Here is a 13,760-nt window from a genome sequence, read left to right as displayed (position 1 = left end):
CTGCATATAATATATGTAAACCAATTTTATTGTACCCACAGAAGGGTGGTATATCAAATTCATGACCCTTTACCCCTTTATGCTCTAGTTTCATAAACCAATATTCAAATTTCAGGCACCTTCAACATAAAATTTTCATATCATATATTTATTCATTCATTCATTCATTTTTCATAGATCAGATGCTCACCTCATGTACCCACAATGGTTATGAAAACAAAAATCCCATGCTCATTTTTAAAAAAAAAATGACACATTTATTTGCTTCCTCTAAGCCGTTGCTTCAAAAAAGACAAACACTATTTTTCAATCCACAAAAAGATGGTTTACAATGTGTCTCACACAGTTTCCAGCTTATTCAAGTGCTTAGCAAGAATTTGCTTTATTTTTATCTTTTGGCGATTTACATTTGTCTGTAACATAGTCATACTCCCTTATCAATAAATACTGAGCTTTGATGAAACTTAGCTTGTATCAGTCAGACCAATTACCACACTCTCCTCTTCAGGTGGTCTTTGGAGATCAGATGAAACGTAAGGTGAGCCAGCCTCAGAGTCTGGAAAGCAGTAGACAGAAGCTAGGGCAGACATGACTTATCCTAGAATGTCACACGGAAGAACAAAGACCTTTTATTCACAACAAGGGGCAAAAGCTTTGTCATTCAGCTTGTCTGTTTCATGCTTCTTGTACAACTTTCTTTCAGCGTAATGTGTTCCACCTGTGGATTTATTCTAAAAGACAAAGGCATACACAGGACACTTCTATAATAAAGCACCTAAATTTAGGTGTTTAGAGGGCATCTATCAGGAGCCTATGCCATAAAGGAGTGTAGATGCCTACTTTCATTTATAAAATTCTAGTGTAACTGGGTATATATGTGGGAGCATTTACACTAAGGGCTCCTTTTACTAAGGTGCGCTAGCATTTTTAGTGCACGCTAACCGAAAAATACTAACGTAAGCTCTATGGAGGCGTTAGTGTTTAGCGCGTGCGGTATTGTCGCGCTCGCCAAAACCACTAACGCATCTTAGTAAAAGGAGCCCTAAGTGCAGAGCTGGTATAAATGCTCATGCCTAGATGCCGGGAAAACCTGCTAACTTATAGTATTCTATAAGTTTAATGTATAAGTGTGAGTCCCGCCCACACACCAGCCAAACTCCGCTCACGTATCAAATACACACTATGTAATTGAACAGAGCATAAGCAGGTTTTCGGCATTTACGCATATATGCACACACCTATGCATATATACACCAGCACTGTAGCTATTTACACACTTTTTCACCTTTTAAATGTTAGCACCTTATTTATAATCCCATTTTGCTAAAATAAAATGGGGTACTGTAAGTGATCACAGCTGCTAATTTAAAAGAACACAGGCTTACCCCTTTTTCCACCATCTAACATTAAGTGAAGATGAATAATGAGTCACTGGAGTGTTCTCATCTACTGTCACGTAGAGGGCAAAATACTCCCTTCTCCATTTCACGTTCTCCTGGTCTTGGTTGAAAATCCACAAAGAACAACATGAAGGGTTATGCACGTTTCATACTTTTACCCTTCTGTTTTTTGTGGTGAGAAGAATGAACCTGATTGTGGTCCGTAACCAGAGATTAATTGTGCTTCCATTAGCTGAATTCCTGCTGTCCAGACTCTTAAAGTCTTCCAGTTTTTCCCGAGTGAAAACAGAGATTCAAATAATGTCTTTAAAAATACACTAGGAATATACTATACAGTACATAATCCCAAGCAGTTTTCTTTTGATGTTTTACATTTTACTACAGCTGGCCAGATGTTATGCCGTGTTGTTAAACACTGTCTTTTCTGGCAATGCTAACACTGTTAAATGTGTAAAAAAAAATGTCCCAGGTTCTGAAACTGTACAGCAAAATTTCTCCTAGAATGACTAACGGAAAATGGTTATCTATTATAGTATGGAAAAGTTTAATATCTTTTTTTTATATATATAGATTCAGTTCTTGGGCAAAATGTTGTTTTCTTCCTCCTAGAAAATGTCTTCAGTTCTCCAGTTTTGTTTCAACCATTTGATTGTTCTGCAACCTGTAGTAAAAGAAAGAAAAAAAAAATGAATCCGATATAATGAAATCCTTAGCGCGCATGCGCACTTAAAACTGTGTGTCCGTGTTTTCTGCTACTGTGCTGCTGCATGCGCAGGAGGCAGAAGAAGGAGGAGAGTATGACTGTTTCGTTCAGCGGTTTCCGCCTGCGCAGTAGAGTGTGCGGTAGTTTCCTCATCTCGAGAATGAGCGTTTGGCGGTTTCCCCATCATTAGGAGCCAGCGGCGGTTTAAACACTGCCTTCCCTCCACGATGCTACGAGCCCAGAACCACTGCAGACCACCATGAAAACCGGGAGACTTCTCAGTGTGCTGCTCTCAAACGTTTCACCCACGGTTTCGGGAGCAGGAGGGGTACCCGGTCCCTCCTGCTCCTTGGAGGCTCATCTTCGGGAGCAGGAGGGGTGCCTGGACCCTCCTCCTGCTCCTATGCTGCTCAAAATCTTCAGGAGCAGGAGGAAAGTCCTCCTGCTCCAGCTCTCCAGCCAGCCTCCGCCCCAATAGCGGCCTTAGGCCCTGCCCCAGTGCATCATCTGATGCACGGGGAGAGGCCTAAGGCACTTATTGGCTGAGGCGCCTTAGGCTCCTCCCTTTGGAAGGACCGGGGCACTTCAGCCAATCAGGGATTTCCATAGGGAGGAGTCTAAGAAAGTCCCTGATTGGCCATTGTTTTGGCCAATCAGGGACTTTCCTAGACTCCTCCCTATGGAAATCCCTGATTGGCTGAGGTGCCCTGGCCTCATCAGATGGCAGAGAAGTTGGGCCCAAGGGGTGGTGTTAGGGAGGGGGTATAGAGATAAGAGGGTAATTGGGAAAAGAAAGGGTAAGATGGGGTGGTGGGGAAGGAGGGAGAGAGCGATGCTGGATTAAAGAAAAGGAGAGATGGTAGAATCCATCACTGCAGCTACTCTTTTACTCTTCGTGCCACCAGCAATGTGAGTGAAGTAAATACGCTACCTTCTGCAGCCTGGAAATTTTCCTTCTGCTACTGCTTCCTGTCCCCGCTTAGGCACGAAGCAGTAACAGAGGGAAAGCTTCCGGGCCACCAAAGGCAACATGCTTACTTCATTAACTCTGCTGGCATCTCACAAAGTACAACAGCAGCTGCCTTATCGGATCCCATATAGGAGAGGAATGTGTGTGTGTGGGGGGGGGGGTGGAATGTCATTATAGAGATGCTGTACTGCGGAGATGGAAAGGAAAAAAAAAACAAAAAAAAACATGTCAGACCTCCAGGGTGAGGAAAGGGAAAGGGGAGGACAGAGATGCCAGACCATGGTAGGGAGGAGCAGAAGGGGAGGAAGAGAGAAGAGGAGATACCAGATCACAAGAAGGGAGAAAGGGAAGGAGAGAAATGTCAGACTACTGGAGGGAGAGGTAAGGAGAAAGAGATGTCAGACCAGGTAGGTGAGAGGGGAAAGGGAAGGACAGGGAGATGCGAGACCACAAAGTGGGATGAGGGAAGGGAATGAGGGGAGAGAAATGCCAGACTGTGGGAAGAAGAGGAGAAAGATGTCAGACCACCAGAGGGGGAGAGAGAGGGAGGAGATGGTACACATGGATAGATGGAAAGGGAAGACATGGAACAGTAGATTGATTTGAGAAGAAAGCAAAAAAGTGGAAGAAAGTTGAATATTAAAAGTTAATGCCAAAGATCGATGTAGGACAGAAAGTGAAAAAGGAAAGAAAAACAGCAAATGGATAAGATGGCCCTGGATACACAGTTAAGAGCACAGACAGAAGGAAATTCAACCAGAGACTGGGAAAAGATAATTAGAAAAAGAGAAAAAAAATCACCAGACAACAAAGGTACCCCCAATCATTTTGAAAAGTGGGCTCCTGTACTCCCCAGCCCATTGTAAACTGAATTGCCGTATATGGGACACAGACCATACAAGTCTGTCTAGTGCTGACCTTAGTTCTTCACAGCCAGAATTGCTAAGCACCACTCGACATATCAAACACACAGCAACCATTTAAGGTTTGGTTTTTATACCATTCATTTTCTAATTAGAGATCCTCTGTATTCATCCCGCGACTTTTTGAATTTCGTCACCACCACCTCCCTCGGAAAAGCATTCCAGGCATCCACCGTCCTCTTGGTTTAAAAAGGATTTCCTGGCGTTACTCCAGGAGCATGCCAAGCAATTATGTGCTAACCTCACAAAATACTCTTTGTAACATTCATAACTGCCAGCCATTGACATAGCTTCAATGGCTCCTAAATTTGCATGCAGAAATGCTGACTAGCATTCTATAACGCTAATTATGAGGGTAGCTATAAGTTGTGCTTACCACCCAGCATCCTAGCTTCTAACTTTGGGTGACTTTTAAAGAATTATCTCCTAGGCGTAAGTTAAGTTTTACTTCCCTATCCTGACACACACAAACACTTGTGTTTTGTTCTCTAGTCAGGTCACATTTCTGTACTGCTGTAATGTTCTTACCCATCATGGCTCTTGCTTTGAGTATGATCAAAGCATTTCACAAACAGCACTGGTCCCTTTCCTCGTTTTAGATGTGAATGGGTACCATCTTTAGGACAGAGCACTATCCTAAAAGAGATTTTAAAAAACAAAATATGTGTTAGTATTTCACAGCAGATTTCCGTTACTATTAACATGCTACTTGGCTTTAGCTCTTAGATCTCTTTTAAATTTCATCAATTTATGCCAAGAACACACACATACACTTGACAAGTCAATCACAGCAGCAACTACTATAACAAACAAAATTTTAATTGAAATATCAACAGAAACAAAAAGCACTTCTAGCACTGCACCCTTAAAAGAAAGGGTGTAAGCACAGGAAAGAAATGTATTTATTAAAAAATTTATAACCCACATTAACAGCACAACATACATAATAAAATAACTTACAAAAACATATAACATAAAATCATTAACAATGTGAAGTTTAAAATAAAGAATGATACCATCATAAGCATCAAAACAGTAATAGTTATTTACTTAAAAACCTAAATCTGCCAAACTCACAATAAAATTACAAAAGCAGAAACAAAAAAAAAATAAATTATGAAGAAAACACTTGCTCAAATAACCTAGTTTTAACCTTTTTCCTAAACTACAAAATACCCGACGCCTGCCTTATCTCAAGGGGCAACGCATTCCACCACGTGGCCAGAAAGTTTCACCACACTCAAAGATGGTACATCCAAACACATCCTATCCATAGAACTTAGCACTCATATAGGACGATAAAAGTGCAAAGACTGTACAACCAACATCATTCACAAGCTTAAAAATTAAGCACAAAGTTTCAAGTTTTATTTTGATTTGGTAAATTGCTTAATCAAATTTACTAAGCGAGATACAATAAAAATGAACATGCAAAACCTTAAATTCAACACACGCACTAATTGGCAACCAGTACAAATCCTGTAAAATTGGGGTGACAATCAAATTTCGATGCTCGCATGATTATACGTGTGGCAGCATTCTGGGCAACCTGTAAAACCTGGACCACACATTTGGTGGTGGTTAATGGAAGTCGCTCGAAGGAAGGAAAGGTGAGTAGTGGAGTCCCTCAGGGTTCGGTGCTGGGGCCAATCCTATTCAATATGTTTGTGAGTGACATTGCTGAAGGGTTAGAAGGAAAAGTGTGCCTTTTTGCAGATGATACCAAGATTTGGAACAGAGTAGACACCGAAGAGGGAGTGGAAAATATGAAAAAGGATCTGCAAAAGTTAGAGGAATGGTCTAATGCCTGGCAACTAAAATTCAATGCAAAGAAATGCAGAGTAATGCATTTGGGGATTAATAATAGGAAGGAACCGTATATGCTGGGAGGAGAGAAGCTGATATGCACGGACGGGGAGAGGGACCTTGGGGTGATAGTGTCCGAAGATCTAAAGGCGAAAAAACAGTGTGACAAGGCAGTGGCTGCTGCCAGAAGGATGTTGGGCTGTATAAAGAGAGGCTTAGTCAGTAGAAGGAAGAAGGTGTTGATGCTCCTGTACAGGTCATTGGTAAGGCCCCACTTGGAGTATTGTGTTCAGTTTTGGAGACCGTATCTGGCAAAGGATGTAAGAAGACTTGAAGTGGTCCAGAGGAGAGCGACGAAAATGATAGGAGGCTTGCGCCAGAAGACGTATGAGGAGAGACTGGAAGCCCTGAATATGTATACCCTAGAGGAAAGGAGAGACAGGGGAGATATGATTCAGACGTTCAAATACTTGAAGGGTATTAACGTAGAACAAAATCTTTTTCAGAGAAAGGAAAATGGTAAAACCAGAGGACATAATTTGAGGTTGAGGTGTGGTAGATTCAGGGGCAATGTTAGGAAATTCTACTTTACGGAGAGGGTGGTGGATGCCTGGAATACGTTCCCGAGAGAGGTGGTGGAGAGGAAACTGGTGACGAAGTTCAAAGAAGCGTGGGATGAACACATAGGATCTAGAATCAGAAAATAATATTAAATATTGAATAAGGCCAGTACTGGGTAGACTTGCACAGTCTGTGTCTGTATATGGCCGTTTGGTGGAGGATGGGCTGGGGTGGGCTTCAATGGCTGGGAGGGTGTAGATGGGCTAGAGTAAGTCTTAACAGAGATTTCGGCAGTTGGAACCCAAGCACAGTACAGGGTAAAGCTTTGGATTCTTGTCCAGAAATAGCTAAGAAGAAAAAAATTAAAAAATTTAAATTGAATCAGGTTGGGCAGACTGGATGGACCATTCGGGTCTTTATCTGCCGCCATCTACTATATTACTATGTAAACCAAGATACAAAGCATTACAATAATCAAATACAGGGGTCAACAGAACACTAAAATGATCTTAAAGTGATCTTAAAGTTATCAACAGATAAATAAATCTCTTAGTCTATATAGTAGATGGAATTTAAAGAATGCCTGCGATACCACTGACTTAACACTGAATCCAGAATCATCCCTAAATATTTACACTGATGCGAAACAGGAACACCATCACCATCTAGCACTATCTCTGTGAGAAACAACGGCACCTGCCTACCATAACCCACACATAAAACGTCTCAGTCCTCACCACATTCAGTTTTATCTGATTCAGGTGCAACCAACCCTTAATGAACTGAAAACAATTATTAAGATCCTTCAAAGCATCATCAAATGAGTTGTTAACTGGAATCAGAAACTGGAATCAGCATATAGATGAAAATTGACCTCAAGTTTACGTAACTCCTTAAAAAGAGGTATCAAATAGATGTTAAATAGTACATCAGACAATGCCGAGCCTTGGGGAATACAACAGGTAACTGTAGACCAGCCAGACTTCTCCTGAGCTACCTCCACACAAAACATCCTATTTTCCAAAAATGACTGGAGCCAATCCAAAACTTTTCCTCCAATACTTAAAGAACACAACCTCGTCAAAAAGATTTGAAGGTTGGCAGTATCAAACATATGAGATGTCCATCAGAATCATGAAGAAACACTAACCACAATCTAAACCCCTCCGTATATCATCCAGCACTGAAAGCAATAGCAATTCCACAGAATACTGAGGTCTGAAACCAAACTGTTAATCATCCAAGACGTTAAATGCTTCCAAAAAGTCGTACAACTGCTCCAATACTACTTTTCCAACACCTTAGTCAAAAATTTTAACGAGATATGACAAAAAAAGTGGTCTACCATTGACTCATTCATAAGATTTTTTAATAAAGGTCACACAATAGCTTTCTTAAGCTGAGAAGAAACACAACCAGATTTCAAAGACTTCATAACTATCCATAACACTGAGAGTGTTAATATATCCATCATTGAAGCAAGCACACCAATCGGGCAAGGGTCAAGAGAACAAGTCACAATGGGCTAGATTCACTAAGCAAACTAATCATGTACCAATCAGTTTGCGAGCCCTTTGCGACCCGATTTCCCTCCAACCCGATTCACTAACCCAGATCCCGATTCCAAACCCGATCCTCCCATGCAAATTAGTAAAACACCATGCAAAATAGCCAAGTGATTGATTCACTAACAATTGCTTGGCTATTTTAAATCGGGTTTCACTATTGTCAAACCTGACTGTTACCAACAGGTCAGCAGGTTTTTTGACAGGCTGCCTGTTTTTTTATTCTTTTTTTTTCCTTGGCACAGATATTTTGCGTGTGTTACACATGCAAAATATCTGCCCCATAAAAAAAAAAATGAAAAGACAAGCAGACCTGTCAAAAAATGGCCAAAATGAAAAAAAAAAAGCCTGCCCACCAACCCAGCCGCTCCACCCGACGCTGCTCGCACGAATATGACAGGAGGGATGCCAACTCCCTCCTGCTACCAAACGAATGCAACTGGCCCGGCCCACCCACCCCCGATCAGCCCACCGCACCCCCAGACCGGACTGGCCGACCCAACCCGACACCTCCCCTGTACCTAAAAGTTGGGAGCAGGAGGGGTGCTCAGTCCCTCCTGCTCCTTAGGCCTCCAGCGCTGTCTTCAGGAGCAGGGAAAACCGCAAAGTCCTCCTGCTCCTGCCCCTCCTCCATGATGCACCACTAATGTGGGCCCGTTGCCTGGGGCATATGAGCCAATCAGGGACGTCCTCAGGGCTGAGCCTAAGAAAGTCCCTGATTGGCTATTGCTTTGATCAATCAGGGGCTTCCTTAGGCTCAGCCGTAAGCAAGTCCCTGATTGGCTCAGGTACCCCAGGCCCTTCCCAAGGGAGGAGCCTAAGGTGCCTGAGCAAATCAGGGCCTTAGACTCCTCCCCATGTATTACATGATGCAACGGGCGGGACCTAAGGCCCACATTAGTGGTGAATCATGGAGGAAGAGAAGGAGCAGGAGGACTTTGCGGTTCCTCTTGTTCCCAAAAACAGCGTTGGAGGCCTAAGGAGCAGGAGGGACTGAGAATCCTTCCTGCTCCCAACTTTTAGGTATGGGGAGGTGTTGGGTCGGGCTGGGTCAGGCCAGGCCTGACCAGGGGTGCGCCGGGCCGGTTGCATTCATTTGGTGGCAGGAGAGAGTTGCCATCCCTCCTGTCATATTTGCGTGAGCAGCATTGAGTGGAACGGCTGGGGTGTCGGGGGTGCTTTGTAGAGGAAGCTTTTTTTTTTCATTTTTTTATATAGGCCTGATGTTTTGCGGCCCATTAAAAAAATGAAAAAAAAAAAAAAAAAGCCGGCAGAAGTCCTGACAGCAGTGACAGGAGGCTGCTTCTCCTGTCACTACTGTCAGGGGCTGCACATGCTCAAGGATCGCTCTCTAGTGATCCGTGCAGTGGGTGAGGGGTGTGTCAACGATCATCCTCATTTGCATGCAGGCCTTTTGTGAATTCATCGGCCTGCATGCAATCGGGAATGGATCGGACACGGAATTGGGGGTTAGTGAATCTAGCCCTTTATTCAGTCGCTGAATAATGTTTTTTTTATATTAGATTCTGTTACAACCTCAAAATCAGACCACAACACATTGTGAGCAGGTTACACAGATGGTAACTGATTTTCAAAGAAATCCAATGTAATCTTCTGAACCTCTGAATTAAAGAACAGTAAAAATCTCGGCTAGCAAAAGAACATTCCGCATGCCGCAACAGAGCAGAGGTAAAATTTCTTCACCATTTGAAACAATTTCCCTGACAAAGAAGTGTTAGTCCCAATTTTATGCTCCAAGAACTCCTTAGCTGCCAACGTAGAACCCTTATATATGTCGAGCAGATTCTTATAAGCCAGCAAGAAGGCATGATTAGGATTCTTATGCCATGTGCGTTCTTTTTTACGTAACTCTTGTTTCAATTCTTTAGAGAACCAAAGTTACTACATGCAAAGTTACTACAAGGCACTTTTTCCTTCAAAGGCACAATGTCGTCCAGACATGATGCCAATGAATTATAACAACCCTGACATGTCCGTGTATCGGCACTGAATATCTGGATTTATGTGGCCAGCTACCTCTTATCTGGGTAAACAATATGGAAGAGTAGCCTAATGGTTACAGCACTGGACTTACCCCCCAGGGGTGCCCAGGTCAAATCCCACTGCTTCACCCTGCGATTTTGAGCAAGTCAAGTAATCCTCCATTGCCTCAGATGCAAAAATTAAATTGTGAGCCCTCCAGAGACAGGGAAATACGTACTGTGCTTGAATGTAACTCACCTTGAGATACTACTGAGAAAGGTGTGAGCAAAAGCCGATATTCAGCACTTAACTGGTTAAAGTGAACTGCTAAAAGAAAGAATTGTGTTTTATGCAGTCCAGTTAATTTAGGCGGGAAAGTGCTGACTCTGCCTCTAGACCAGGGGTGTCAAAGTCCCTCCTCGAGGGCTCTGCAAACCAGTCGGGTTTTCAGGATTTCCCCCAATGAATATGCATGAGATCTATTTGCATGCACTGCTTTCATTGTATGCTAATAGATCTCATGCATATTCATTGGGGAAATCCTGAAAACTCAACTGGATTGCGGCCCTCGAGGAGGGACTTTGACACCCCTGCTCTAGACCATCCACTTGTCAAAGATGACATTGTTACCCTAGGGTTTCATTATGAATCCCTGTTGAAATTTGACAAGCAGATCAATTCAGTAGCAAAAGCTGATACTTTCAGTTGTGATTGATAAAGCAGCTGATGCCTTTTCTGACTATGAGTAACATGGTTAAATTGATACATGCATTGGTCACCAGTAGATTAGCCTATTGCAATTCTTTAAATGCAGGTCTTACAAAACCAGTCTGAAAAGGCTTCAGCCGATTCAAAACACGGCTCACTTGGTAACTGACAAAAAAAAGTTTGATTATGTTATGCCATTATTAAAGAGTCCTGATTGCTTTTTAATGTTTTAATGTGATCACTAGGCCATGCTTTGGAAGCTATTGGTGTATCTTTATTTATGCAGATGATAATTACAGTATTCTTTCCAGTAAATGGTAATTTTTTTTTTTTTTTTTAATATTTATTCATTTCATATCTTAAAATCAAGTACAGTAAATGATGTTTAACAATTGAACATTTAAAAACACTTGAATTCTTACATTTGATCATATCATCCTAAAATATTGTAAACCCCCCTCATTTTATATATATATATATATACATATATATATATATATATATATATATATATATATATATATAATGATCTATTTCTTTAATAATCAAATTTTCCCTCCCCCCAATTCTGATATGAATGCACATATACCACTTTGAATTGACTCCCCCCAGTCATTAGCAGCAGTATAGAAGCTATCCATAAATAATATACGACAATGTTTGCAAGTAGACTAAGCCTGGGTGAATAGTCGTCAGCTATGTCTAAATAAAAGCAAGACAAAATTTCTTCAGATTAGCCCTCCTCATATTCATTTTTCTGACATTCCTTTATTAGAATTTGATTCAGTTTATAAGTTGGATATGTCCTCTCATATTTTAGGGATAGAAGTAGATTGTTATTTAGAGTTGGATACCAAAATTAATAAAAGTAGTGAAGAAAATTGAAGAAACTGAGTTATTTTTTTTTTAAAAATTCTTTGACTTTCATATCTTTAGACTCTTTGGCCTGGATTCTATACACAGTGACAGTGGCAGCAGCTGCCTAAGAAACAGCCACCGATCATGTGTTAATCATGCAGCAGCCCCAGCTGGTTTGAATGAAGACTTGGACTGGATGTCACTGGTGTGAACATTGGAATGCTGCTGAATTACAACGGAATATGAGCTGTAATAACAGCGACTGGAGACATTGTGGTAACAGTGATTGAGAAAATTATAGTCAGATTATTAGTTGTTTAATAATAATTTTGGGATTTTTTTGAGGGTGATAATGATTTCTAATTGAGGTCACTGATGCTAACTGTCTATTGGTTGACAAAATTTTACGAATAGAGAATAATCAGCTGATCGCTTTAAAGAGCCACGAAGATGCCATGTCCATATTGAATAAAGTTAAATGGATGTAAGTGAATGAAAGCTTGGTAAGAAATATAATGATCTGTGTATAAGCATAGAATTTATGGATAAATGGATGGGAATCCTAAATAGATGTAGCTGTGATCTTATGATTCTACTGGTTGAAACTACATCAAATATAGAAAATGACCTAAGGGAACAAATAAAAGATATTGAGAGTATTATCCAGCAGGAACAACAAGATGCTGAAGATTTTCTTCAGAAACATAAATCTCTAGATGATACGATATCTAAGTTTAAAGAATCCCTGCGGCTGAATAAAATTAAAAAGTTTAAAAAGGACGAACGGGATAACCAGTATGATCGAATCTACACCTGGATGAAAAAACCTATAGCGATGAAGGCTAAAGGAACATCTAGTACTTTTCCCAGTAAGAAGGTAGCATTTGATGGATCATTGGGAACAACCGAGGGAAGTAGCGAAGAAGGAAAGGATGGATCTACTGTACAATCCACCAATGGGGATAGTACAACTTCGTCTCTAAAAAAGTTCGATGCCTCGAAGGGAAACCGTTACAAAAACATCGAGAGCAACAGGGCATGAATGTACGCACCAGAGCAGGATTGAAACACTGATAATAAATCTGTCCTCCATGTCTCTTTCAGACACTCAGACCCAATTATTACAGTTCGGATTGGGTTTCATTCCAACTAATAGATATGATCCATTTAGAATGAGAATTGCCTTTTATCTTTTTTTTAGAAAATTACAACTGAAAGTTTTTTTCACAGAAAATCCAGCTACTGTGGATGCCTCTATAATGAAATCTAACTCTCGATGGTGTCCTCCGGGAGCCCCCAAACCTTTTCTTATAACATTCAAAGACCTGGTATTGAATGATTTAAAGAATTTAGAAAAGGAATACTATAGATGTGATAAGAAATATAATCTCACGAAAGACCAAGCTTTGGCGTTAAAAGAGCTTCAAGAGAATCCAGAGATTATGATTTTAAGGGCAGACAAAGGAGGTGCTATCACTATACAAGATAGAAGTTTGTATAATAGAGAAGCACAATGTCAGCTATCAGATAAGAAAGCGTATATGAGGTTGGATGTGGATCCGGTGGATAAACTGAAACTGGAGATTAGAGATCTAGTAGAAGAAGGCACACAGAGGAAGATGATCATCTCAAAAGAGGAAAGCAGAAACCAGAGATGGCAAAAGGTAGGAAAAAATATATTTTTGTTTGTTGCTTTAGAATAAGGTAGTATTGTAGTGGTATTGATAAATTTATAAACAGAAAATGGAAATAAGGCAATCTTTTTATTGGACAAATTGTAATACCAAAATCCCCTTCCTCAGGAAGTGGCGTACCAAGGAGGTGTGACGGGGGGGCAGTCTGCCACAGGTGCTCCTCCAATCCCTTTTTATATGGGGGGGTGTTAAATGATTGGCCCTGGGTGTCACATACCCTAGGTACGCCACACCACTGTTTTGTGGCATTAATTCAATAGAGTGAGCATGCATTGTTTACAGATGCTGCCAATTTGCAAACCATCTTAAGACAAATACTGCCAAAACCATGGTAAAAAGGACAAGCGCCAGGAAAATCAAGGTGAAAAACATTACTTTTTCTGTCTTTCTCCCGATTTCACTCTGATCTTCCGGATTTCAAAAGCATAGGTGGTCCACCAGTCTGACCAACTGAAGTACGAATCTTTCTCCCAGCTTACTTTCAACATAAGTAGCTCTCCAACATCTACCTCAGTGCATATGAGGAATGAATATGTCATGTTTGTAGAAACTTCAGGCCTATGCAAGACAAAAAAAACAATCTATTTAA

The 13,760-nt window shown here is 41.0% G+C and overlaps 1 protein-coding gene across 2 annotated transcripts in view; it reads right to left on the bottom strand.

Annotated features, from left to right (window-relative positions):
* Positions 1 to 231: 231 nt before the first annotated feature.
* Positions 232 to 13,760, bottom strand: part of LPL (lipoprotein lipase) — a 98,664-nt gene continuing 85,135 nt past the window's right edge. For both annotated transcript variants that reach the window (XM_033915733.1, XM_033915727.1), the window contains exons 8-10: positions 13,547 to 13,729; positions 4,525 to 4,632; positions 232 to 2,061 (exon numbers count right to left, since the gene is read on the bottom strand). In XM_033915733.1, the coding sequence (XP_033771624.1) occupies positions 2,019 to 2,061; positions 4,525 to 4,632; positions 13,547 to 13,729 (334 nt within the window). In that variant the 3' untranslated portion in view covers positions 232 to 2,018. The remainder of the gene's footprint in view (positions 2,062 to 4,524; positions 4,633 to 13,546; positions 13,730 to 13,760) is intronic.

This window comes from Geotrypetes seraphini, chromosome 1 (assembly GCF_902459505.1).
Source record: "Geotrypetes seraphini chromosome 1, aGeoSer1.1, whole genome shotgun sequence".
In the NCBI taxonomy this organism is placed as follows: domain Eukaryota; kingdom Metazoa; phylum Chordata; class Amphibia; order Gymnophiona; family Dermophiidae; genus Geotrypetes; species Geotrypetes seraphini.
The sequence above is the reverse complement of the archived record's forward strand: the minus strand, read 5'-3'. Positions and strand labels throughout refer to the sequence as shown.